This window comes from Lampris incognitus, chromosome 12 (genome assembly GCF_029633865.1).
Source record: "Lampris incognitus isolate fLamInc1 chromosome 12, fLamInc1.hap2, whole genome shotgun sequence".
Classification (NCBI taxonomy): Eukaryota; Metazoa; Chordata; class Actinopteri; order Lampriformes; family Lampridae; genus Lampris; species Lampris incognitus.
In genome coordinates this window covers 5,564,016-5,575,708 of record NC_079222.1, presented here as the reverse complement: position 1 = coordinate 5,575,708, position 11,693 = coordinate 5,564,016, and the positions used below count along the sequence as shown (strand labels likewise).

At 44.1% G+C, this 11,693-nt stretch overlaps 2 protein-coding genes across 2 annotated transcripts in view; both read right to left on the bottom strand.

Moving 5' to 3' along the window:
• The window catches only part of fktn (fukutin), a 12,922-nt gene extending 10,972 nt beyond the window's left edge, over positions 1-1,950 (bottom strand). Inside the window, exon 1 of the mRNA XM_056291181.1 lies at positions 1,936-1,950. Within this exon, the coding sequence (XP_056147156.1) occupies positions 1,936-1,950 (15 nt within the window). The remainder of the gene's footprint in view (positions 1-1,935) is intronic.
• A 7,987-nt stretch (positions 1,951-9,937) lies between these two features.
• june (JunE proto-oncogene, AP-1 transcription factor subunit) lies at positions 9,938-11,370 on the bottom strand. Its single transcript, XM_056291127.1, has 2 exons — positions 10,272-11,370; positions 9,938-10,125 (listed from the first exon to the last, which is right to left on the bottom strand). The coding sequence occupies exon 1, from the start codon at positions 11,368-11,370 to the stop codon at positions 10,291-10,293; it is 1,080 nt and encodes a 359-aa protein (XP_056147102.1). The 3' UTR covers positions 9,938-10,125; positions 10,272-10,290.
• Positions 11,371-11,693: the final 323 nt, after the last annotated feature.

Here is an 11,693-nt window from a genome sequence, read left to right as displayed (position 1 = left end):
TCTCTCTCTCTCTCTCTCTCTCTCTTTCTCTCACACACACACACACACACACACAATGACACTGATGAATATTCAACCACATTTTCAGCAAAAACCGCCTCAGGTTACTCACTGTCTGAGAAAATCTCCTTTTATCTGCGTGTGACCTATTTTACCCAGAATGCATCTCTCTCCTTTATTTAACCCCAAAATGTACAATGACTACCGTAGTACCACATTACATGTAGTGAAGACTGCCACAGTGCCACGGTACCTACATTACAGAGTAACAGTACCACACTCTATGTAGTACTACTAACATGGTATCAGTGTACATGTAGTGCTGACTAACACAGTACCAACACAGTAACAACACAATACTAACACAGTAGCAACACAGTAGCAACACAGTAGCAACACAGTACCAACACAATACTAACACAGTACCAACACAGTACCAACACAATACTAACACAGTAGCAACACAGTACTAACACAGTAGCAACACAGTACCAACACAGTACCAACACAATACTAACACAGTAGCAACACAGTAGCAACACAGTACCAACCGTACTTCAGAACATCTCATTCAGAATGTCCTCAAATGTTTAAGTGTATCTTGAAAATGCTTTCAAAACATCTTTTGTTTTGTGTGTGTGTGTGTGTGTGTGTGTGTGTGTGTGTGTGTGTGTGTGTGTGTGTGTGTGTGAAAGAGAGAGAGAAAGAGAAGCATACACAGATGGAGAGAGATAGAGAGAAGGGTGATAGAGAGAGACACAGAGAGGGTGATAGAGAGAGAGAAGAAGAGTGATAGAGAGAAGGGAGAGAGAGAGAGAGGGAGGGAGAGAGAGAGAAGGGAGAGAGACACAGAGAGAGCTAGCGAGAGGGAGAGAGGGAGACAGAGAGAGAGAGGGAGAGAGGGAGGGAGATAGAGAGAAGGGAGAGAGAGCTAGAGAAAGGGAGAGAGGGAGACAGAGAGAGGGAGGGAGATAGAGAGAAGGGAGAGAGACAGAGAGAGAGAGGGAGAGAGAGAGCGAGAGAGGGAGGGAGAGGGAGGGAGATAGAGAGAAGGGAGAGAGACAAAGAGAAAGCTAGAGAGAGGGAGAGAGAGAGAGGGGAGGGAGAGAGAGAAGGGAGAGACACAGAGAGAGCTAGAGAGAGGGAGAGAGAGGGCGAGACAGAGAGACAGAGAGACAGAGGGAGGGAGATAGAGACACAGAGAGAGAGACAGAGAGAGAGGGGGAGAGAGGGGAGGGGAGATAGAGAGAAGGGAGAGAGACACAGAGAGCTAGAGAGAGGGAGAGAGAGAGCTAGAGAGAGGGAGAGAGAGGGAGGGAGGGAGATAGAGAGAAGGGAGAGAGAGTCACAGAGAGAGAGAGAGCTAGAGAGAGGGAGAGAGAGAGAGCTAGGGAGACAGAGAGAGAGAGGGAGGGAGATAGAGAGAAGGGAGAGAGAGTCACCGAGAGAGAGAGAGAGAGAGAGCTAGAGAGAGGGAGAGAGTGGCTGAGTGTGTGTAGGTGGAGAGGCATTAGTCACCCCGACAAATAGTGTGTGTGCGTGTTTATTTTTAAAAAATGGGTCAGTCCATATGAATATAAATATGAATATAAATGTTGTACTTGGGGGCTTGGAAATGATTCAGAATCTCAGTCAATGTAATTTGTTTTCTAAAAAAAATACTTTTCTCCACATTTCCAAGATGGTCTTATAGCACTTCACCCATAGTAAAATATAAATATTGATGCTAGATGTTTTGTTTAGCTGTGCTGTCATGCTTTACTGTACTTAAGTATTAGAGTCCTCTCTGAAATAACTTACTGAATCTCTTCCAAAAATCCCCAAATTCCAAAAATTCCATTCAAAAATTCCAAGAATCCCAAAGTCCAGCTTAAAAACTGTGCAGCTGATTTTGTTCCCCTCCCATTTCTAAGTCTGACCATATAGTGTGTCTACCTGAGTCCCCTTCATGTGGACTGTTTACCGCTCAGCAGGGAGGAAAATCTCTCTGACGGCGTCCTTGTTTGAGTCAGGCTTTGTGTCGTCATCAGGACTTGAAGTGGAGGAAACACGTGTAGAGTATTCTGAGAGCTGTTGAATGTCAACTGTAAATTGTAATTAGCAAGTTACAAGTACTACAACACAAGTTGGCTGGGTGACTCGGGCGAGGGTGTCTGATGTTAAGACCCGAAACACCTGATGACCCCGGATTCATTACTGACGATGGGTCCAGGTTGTACCACGTGGTGTATCAAAGATCATATCCTTTTGTCCTTAAGTTTAGATTGCATGGTTTAAGAATATACGGGGGTGTGGATGTAGAAGACAGTGTCCATGCATAAAGGATATAAAGGGTGTAGATGTGGGGTCCGCGGTGGTGTAGCGGTCTAAGCATCGGCTTTGTGTCGATGCAGTGCCCCACTGGGGACCGGGGTTCGCGTCCTGGTCTCGTCAGATTCGACTATGGCCGGACTCAATGAAGCAGCAATAATTGGCAACGCTGAACATGTCTCTGGGTGTGTCAGAAAAAGCAGTGGTTTGGCCTGGATTTGCCTTATCACGAAAAGTTGCGAGGCATCTCCTTCGAGATTGCCGGCCGGAGAGATGCAGTTGGCGAACGCATGCAGTACGAGGGTGGGTGTTTGAACTAAAATAGGGATCGATTGGCCCCTAAATTGGGAGAAAAAGGGGAAAATCAGAAATAAAATTTGCCAAAAAATGAAGGGGTGTAGATGTAGAATACAGTGATGGAGGTGTCCATGTATAACGGGTATAAGTGTTGTAGTAAAACATCTCGTCCCTGCTTCTCAAAAGTATACCCAAAAGGTTTAGCTGGCTAACGCCGACAAGTCACCTTTCTACTCCCTTCATAATTTACTGGATCCTCACTCTTCACCTACCATCAACCATTGGCTATCAAACTGCAGCAACCACAGGGAGTGATTATTTCACTGGGGCTGTCAAGTGGGTACCTTCCATCCCAGATGTTTCATTGAATTAGACCCATGACACCTCAAATAGGCTCAACGGTGAGTTCTAGTGTCCTAGAACACCCTCCTCCATACCCACATCCAACACGCTCTGCCTACCACTAACCTGCAAAAACAACATCTAACAGCTACTCCCCCAACTAAACTGCTTCCTTCTCATCCACAGCCACTGACTAGCCCTTTCCATTGTGTCAGACAACTTCTTCAGGAATGAGCTCAAAGACCAAATGCTAAAAGGATTTACTTTAATTGGTCTAGCTGCGACCGCTCTAACGTTTATTTCTACTGGTCTAACATGAGTTTGCCAACCATGACTCCTTGCCTCATCTGTCAAATCTGCATAATTTAACCTCTTCCTGTCAAAAGCTTCCTCCATTACATCTTCAGACAGGATGTAAACTTAATGAAGTACACTGTGTGCTCCTTCTGAATATAGAATCGTCTCTGGCCTAAAAGTAGTGTGCGCAATTATCTGTGGAACCAGCAGCTGCATGCCAGCATCAACTCACAAGCTCCAGTCTTTCCATCAGTCACTCCACCTCAATTGACCTTTAATGAGTATTACAGTTAAAAGGTACACAATCCCAAATACAAACATTAGCAAACAGCACATTTTTCACATTTTTGTATTAATTGATGATAAGATGATAGTGATTAACATGATGATAATGTTTCACCCATGACAATTCTCTTTTTCAGACTCTAGGTGAGTTGTGAACTCGCGGATCTTAAGATTATGACCGCCTGTTTTTGATAAATGTTTGAATTCACTCACTTCCTTGCCCCAGAATAGTCATGGTGCTAGCTAGTTAGCTAGCTTTTCTACAAAAAAAAAAACCCTTTTAACAAGATATGTACAAAATTGATTTGGCAATACATTTTGAAGAAAAAACACTAGCGGGTAACTACAAAAAGAAAAAAAAACAACTTTGTCTTAAACCAGTCTTTTTTCTTTTTTTGAAGGATGGAGAACTTGTGATATTTACTTAATAGTCAAACCTTGTTGGCAGCATATTTCCACCATTTAATGTAGAAAAATCCCTTTGCATAAGATGTACAAATGATTCATAATGTGTGGAAGTTTTGAAGCACAGAGGAGTGATGGACAGGGTCAGCATTACCATCCAGCTTATGCATGCTATGGACATTTTCGTTCCCTCTATTATAAAAAAAATTCTAAATTTTAATAAATAAATTAGCAATCAGTTAGAAACTAAATTCTGTTTTTTTATTAAGTTAAAAAAAATCTGCGGAATAATTCACATTTGTTTCAAGTGAATATTAAATACGTTACATTGGTTTAAAATGTGAGAACTTTTTGAAGAAACCATTCATCAGTTTAGAACAGAGTTCATGAAACATGGTGACGTTTCTTTTTTCTCCCTGGGAAAACAAGGCAGAATGTTTTAATTCGGGCACAAAAAATGTCCTCTTCTTTCGAGAAAAACAGAATCAACACTTAATAAATTAAATCAATTGAATATAAACATTTCTTCGCAGATTGGCAAAACACCAAAATCTTCTTGAGAACTTTTTACATAAATATAAAAAATTAAATCTTTGCATAAATAACGTTCCCCCCAAATATCGACAAAAATAGTAGATGTATCCTTTTCAAACTTAAAATAATGCAGTCTTTGACACACATTGTTTGAGACTAAATATCGATATAGCTTTGTGAAAACACATTTCACAAAATCTGACTGGGTGCAGAAATATTTACATTAAAAGAAAAAATGCATTAACAAGCTTGTTTTTTTTCTTTATTACATCCCTTATCAAATCCTGTTTTAAAAACACAGGATTATTTTATTTTTGGGAATTATATGAACACAGTGCTGCTTATCAGTCTACGGAAAGTCTGAATCCTCGAGAAAACTTTCCATGAAAGTTTTCAACACGAACTAAGTATAGGTAACTGGATTACAAGTAACTGAGTCACAGACTTTATATAATATCAGCTGTTTTCAGACTCTGTTCGTGATATATATATATATATATATATATATATATATACATATATATATATATATACACACATATATATAGATATATATCACTGACTAACAGTAATCTGAAAACAGCTGAAGATTTCTCATAATCAGTTTGGATAACTTTGGATAACTCTAAATGAAATGTAAAATCTGTTTTTATTGTGAAATTCATTGGGCATTCATTCATACAGAAATTATTATTTGTTTTGAAATTAGACCCCACCCCCCACCCCCGCGACCCTGAGACCAGGATAAGCGGTTTGGGTGGTTGATGGATGGATGGACAATAACACCATGTCAGGGTCTAAAGTCTTATGTTATTATTATTATCACCATTATTGTGATACAAATTTAAAGTTATCCAGGTAGTGTAATCAGATTACTTTTACATCAGTGAGTAAAATTACAAAATTACTAATAGACAATGAATAGAAACTTCTGTTGAAACCGTATTTTTCATGAAAGAAGTGAGCATATCCAAACATAATTATTATAAACATTATGTTTCAAGTAATTTTGGTAACAGATATCAGCGATTGCAAACGGTGCCTCACAAAACCCATATGAATATACCAGAAACACCAGTGGGAAAATTAACCCCAACCAGTTCAAAAAAATTTTTTTTTTTTGTTAAATCATTTAATCTTTTAATGATTCTTTAGCAGTGATTAAAAAAGTAATCTTCGTAGTATTACTCTCAACGAAGTACCTGACAAAAAAGGAAACAACACCTGAGATGTCACCTTAAAGTCGACAAAATTCAGACATACAGCACAAAATGCAGAGAAGATGGATGGGATAAGCACTTTTCAAAAAACCCATGGTTGAACACTTTTTTAAAATAAAACATCTCATCTCATCTCATCTCATCTCATCTCATCTCATCATCAACCGATTCTCCGGGGTCGGGTCGCGGTGGCAGCAAGGTGAGTAGGGCACTCCACTCGTCCCTCTCCCCAGCAACGCCCTCCAGCTTCTCCTGGGACATGCCAAGTTGTTCCCAGGGCAGATTGGACATGTAGCCAGTCCCTCCAGCGAGTTCTGGGTCTACCCTGGGTCTCCTCCCAGTTGGACGTGCCCAGAAAACCTCTAAAGGCAGGCGCCCATGGAGGCATATGCCCGAACCACCTCAACTGGCCCCTTTCGATGCAAAGGAGCAGCGGTTCTATTTCGAGCTCCCTCTGGATGTCTGAGCTCGTCACCCTATCTCTGAGGCCGAACCCAGACACCCTATGGAGGAAACTTGTTTCAGCTGCTTGTATCGGCGATCTCACACTTTCAGTCACTACCCAAAACTCATGACCGTAGGTGAGGGTTGGAACGAAGATTGACTGGTTTAATTGAGAGCTTTGCCTTCCAGGTCAGTTCCCTCTTGACCACAATGGTCTGGTACAACATCCGCATTATACTGCTGATGCTGCACCAATCCGCCTGTCAACCTCCCGCTCCATCCTACCCTCACTCGTGAACAAGACCCCAAGATACCTTAACTCCTTTATGTGAGGCAAAAACTCATCCCCAACCCGGAGAGAGCAGTCCACCATTTTCTGGTAGAGAACCATGGCCTCAGACTTGGAGGTGCTGACTCTCATCCCGGCCATTTCACACTCAGCTGCAAACCGCTCCAGTGTGCGCTGGAGATCGTGTTCTGATGAAGCCAACAAAACCACAAAATCTGCGAAGAGCAGAGATGCAATTCTGAGGTTCCCAAAATGGACACACTCCTCACCTTGGCTGCGCCTTGAGATCCTGTTCATGAATATCACAAACAGAATCGGAGACAAGGGACAACCTTGGCGGAGTTCGACACCCACCAAAAACGTGTTTGACTTTGTGCCAAGACTGCGGACACAGCTCTCACTTTGGTTATACAAGGACCGGATGGCTTGTAGAAACTGCCCCGGTACCCCATACTCCCGCAGTACCCCCCACAGAGTTCCACGGGGTACACGGTCAGAAGCCTTCTCAAAGTCCACAAAACACATGTAGACTGGCCGGTCAAAATCCCATGCCCCCCTCAGCACTACCGCAAGGGTAAAGATTTGGTCCGTTGTTCCACGGCCAGGACGGAATCCGCGGTGTTCCTCCTGGATCCGAGGTTCGACAATTGGTCGGAGCCTCCTTTCCAGAACTTTCCCAGGGAGGCTGAGCAGTGTGATGCCCCGATAATTATAAAACAATGGCCAGTAAATCAGTATACCATTAGCGTTATTTAAAGTTTTGTTTAAAGTAAAATTTTAGTTTTAAACACATAGAAGCACTTGTGCTCAATGTTTTTGACACTGCATCATACTTAAAGTTGTTTTTTTCCCCCTGCACGCTATATCTCGACTAGTATGTGAGGTTACAGGCAGCAACCAGAAATATGCAATTGTTACACACCAAAAGTCAAAATAAATAAATAAATAGATACATTTAACGAATAAATAAATAAATAAAAACTCCATATCGGTGGGAGGTTGAGCAGCCAGTGCTCTGGTGTAGTCAGAACAACTTGGAGATGAACATGCTCAAGATTGTGGAGATGACAGTGGACTTTAGGAGACACCCCTCAGCACTGCTCCCCTTCGCAATATCCAACAGCCCTGTGTAAACCGTGGACACCTTCAGTTTTCTTGGAACTACCATTTCCAAAGCCCTGAAGTGGGAGGCCAACATCAAATCCATCCTCAAAAAGGCCCAGCAGAGCCAGCAGAGGATGTTCTTTCTGTGGCAACTGAGGACATTTGGTCTGCCACAGGAGCTGTTGAGCCAGTTCTACACTGCAGTCACTGAATCTGTCCTGTGCACGTCCATCATAGGTTGTTGATTACTCAACCATAACAAAACTCAATAGTAGCGACATACCTGTTGTGCATACAAGCTTGCCTCCAATGTCCTGCTGCTGTTTCATTTATTTCTTCTGTTTTTTTGTTTGTTTGTTGTTTTGTTTTTTCTCTCTTTTTTGTGTGAGTGATGTCTGCAAATGCTAGAAGCTGCTTTGTACCGGAGTCAAATTCCTCATGTGCATAGGCACACTTGGCCAATAAAGTTGATTCTCATTCTGATTCTGATATATACATACATATATATTTTAATTCCCATATAACTATAACATTAAACCATGGTAGCAGAACAGAATTGTCTGTAGCCTTGGCAGTGTAAGAATAATTTTGTTGGAGGATTTCTAAATCATAATTAAATATTCCTGGTAAGTGTCCCAAAACCATACGTATTGTAGCGAATTCAGGGGCAGCCGGGAAGCGAACCCGGGTCACCCCGCGCTGACTAGTGAACTAAAGGGTCCGACCCATTAGCCAAGAGCTAGTGAGTCTTGTCATCCGTGGTCGTTACACTACCCCCCTCCTTCTGGGAGCGTGTCCCCGCGCGTCAGCATATCAGCTCCCTCGCGCCTCTGGGCGCGCGCGCTTCCGATGGCCTCAGTCTTACCATCCCACCTCTGACACCAATGTAGCGAATTCAGGAGGCAGCCGGGACGTGAACCTGGGTCGCCGATATCACGGGCGACTACGCTAACCAGTCATCTAAAGGGTCCGACCCATTAGCCAAGGGCTAGCGAGTCTAGTCATCCATGGGCGTTACAGCATATTTGTTGAAAGATCAATTATATCTATTCTCACCTGGCAAAAAAAATCTTCTTGTCAAATACCCTTAATTATAAAACGTTTACGTAACAGTTCTTAACATTAATTCTTTTTACCTTAAATTCCTAATTCACAGGCGTAATGAGTCAGCGCCGGGCCCCGGTGCAAGATGGTCAAAGGGCCCCGGTCTGCCCATTACAATCAGACGTAGCATGACGTCATGTCAGTAGCTAATGAAAGAAGGGAAAGCATGCAGCTTTAAAATGACCAGCAACAGCGAAGTGCACTTGCACAGTTGAGCCCAAATGAAATGATTCCTAGGAGCCCGCCATGCCATAGGAGAGAAGTCATAATAGCAAGGCTAAGATAGTGACAGTGACTAGCCTACTTAACAACGTCTGGTGTCAGAGCACCATACCAGATGAAAACATAATCGCTGACGATGCACCCGCACAATGACAACATTATTCATGTCTGCACATGGGCCTTAGAAACACAAAACACGAGTGTGTAGGCTGATTATTAGTCAAATAGCTAATAACCGGCACGGTGGCGCAGTGGTTAGCACGATCGCCTCACAGCAAGAAGGTCCTAGTTTCGAGCCCCGGGGTAGTCTAACATGGGGGTCGTCTCGGGTCGTCCTCTGTGTGGAGTTTGCATGTTCTCCCCGTGTCTGTGTGGGTTTCCTCCCACAGTCCAAAGACATGTAGGTCAGGTGAACTGGCTGTACAAAGTTGTCCCTAGGTATGAGTGTGTGTGTGTGTGTGTGTGTGTGTCGCCCGATGTCCAGGGTGTCCCCTCACCTGCCGCCCAATGACTGCTGGGACAGGCTCCAGCATCCCCGCAACCCTGAGAGCAGGGTAAGCGGTTCAGATGGATGGATGGATGGATAATAAACAAGGTCTACGTACATCATAGGTGCACTTTTCGCTGTGCCAACTCTTGACACTTCGCCAGCTAGCTAACTCTCCTGTGTGGATTTTGCTACGCAGTAGTACCCATGTCCATAATTATGCGCGGGCACACTTTGCACATTTTTGAACATACCGTATACCGTAGACTCAGTGCTCGAGGTCTTTGATACGGTAGTGGCGAGATAAAGAGGGGTCCCTAAACTGTTGTGGCCCCCAGTGCAGCTGCATTACCTGCATATTTGGTCGTTTCGCCCTTGTCTTAATTATTTAACAAAATTTTTTACTGCACACCCACATAAAGCACTGAACCTTTAAACCCACTTTGGCATCGGGTGTCCAAACCCACAAATAATTTAAAAAAAAAACTTCCAACTTTTCAAAATAATAGCCATTTGAAAACACTTAAAAAAATGTACCCCGAAAAGATCCAACACTAAAAAATTGCGTAAAGCTCTCTGAGCAATTACAGCCCACAATAAAAGGTCATGCTGTTGTTGAAAGTCCTGCAGGATTATGGGTAATGAATTGTTGTTTCTCTATCCTTTTGTTCAAATGATTGTCTCTCTGTTCCTCTCTTCTCTGTAAGCTCCACTCACATTTGATCTTGTCAAACCTGGACGGGTGCTTGTCGGTCAGAGAGAGGCCTGCTTTGTCTATAAAGTGCCTATTTAAAAGAGTAAAGATAAAAAGTCATTATCCCTCCTTGGCGATTTCTGCCCTCTCAAGTGCCCTTGAACCAAGGTAAAGTTCAAGGGGGCAGCCATTTTTAGTGCAACTTTGAATTGTCTTTTCTGTCTACAGCAGCTTTACCTGTTGTCAGCTGGACACCTTAGCAACCGACATCCTTAGCATCTGAGGATGATGGTGGTGGGGGCGTTGAACCCACGGCGATCTGGCATCCGCTGGTAACGTGACTCAGCACCTTTTGCTTCAGCTGTGCCACCTGCTCCCTGAGTGCAGACGCAGTGGATGCAAGGTCCGAGTTCTGCCCCTTCAGCGCCTTCACTTTCTCCTCCAACCGCGAAATTCGCTCTAGTTTACGTTTCCGGCACTTCGAAGCCGCAATCCGGTTGCGCAGCTTTTTGCGCTCAGCCTTGATTCGCTCTTGCGTCTCCAGATCGATCGGGGATAGACAGGAGGGAGGAGGTGAAGAGGAGGAGGAGTTTGGGGCGCCAGGGTCATGGGTCACCTCTGGGACTGTCTGAGGTGGAGCCCCAGTGGTGTCTGGACCACGGGAGCGGACCCCCTGTTGTGGGACAGCGTAGTGTGTCATTTGTGCTGCCACACTAGGGTATGACATCTGGTTATAGCTGCCCAGGTTGGTGTACACTGGCATCTCACCACCGCTTCCGGGGTTTCCCATGATGCCTCGCTGATAAGGGGCATTGGATGAGGACTGAGGAGACATTGGGCCTCCTCCCCCACCTCCTGCCCCTCCAATCAGCTGATTCTGCTTGTGAAGGTCGGCGAGGGCTTTGACAAACCCATCAGCAAAGCCTTCCTGCTCGTTGGTCGCTTGGTGACCGCGGTAAACAAAAGGGTTCAGGCCCTGCTGGTTGGACTGTACCATCAGGTGCTCCAGGTCAATCTGTTGGGAAGCCCCACCCAGTTTGAGGACATTGACATCTGTTGCTATAGATGACGGGGTGGAGGATGATGATGGAGATGCCATTAAGGCCCCTGTGCCAACCAAGTTTCCGTTAGCAAGTGTCTGACCTTGCAGTGACCTCAGTGTGGAGGAAGTCCCACCTGCCCCAGAAGGGAAGTAATGACCTGCTGCTGCAGCAACAACCATGCCCTTCTTGGCCATGACCATCTTGTTGCCCTGATAACGCTCGTAGTCAGTGATTGGGCCAAAGTTGGGGACATTAGAGGGCAGGGTGTCGTCGTGGTAAAAGGGGGTGTCCATTTTACTGGTGAAGAGGGTTGTACACAACCTTCATTATTGGAAGTATTAAAAATTGGTTTGTCATTTTAAGCTATTTACTAATTAATGGGATTAGCTGGATCTTCATTTGCAGAAATATTGTCATTGTTGTTGCCGTGGCGATAGTGATGACAAAATCAGCTGGTCAGAAGGGAACCTCGCAAACACAGATGGGATCTGTTACCAAAGAAACAAACATTATTATTGTTATTATTATTGTTGATATTTTAGAAATTGTAGAAGTGACTGTCTCACACACACACACACACACACACACACACACACACACACACACACACACACAC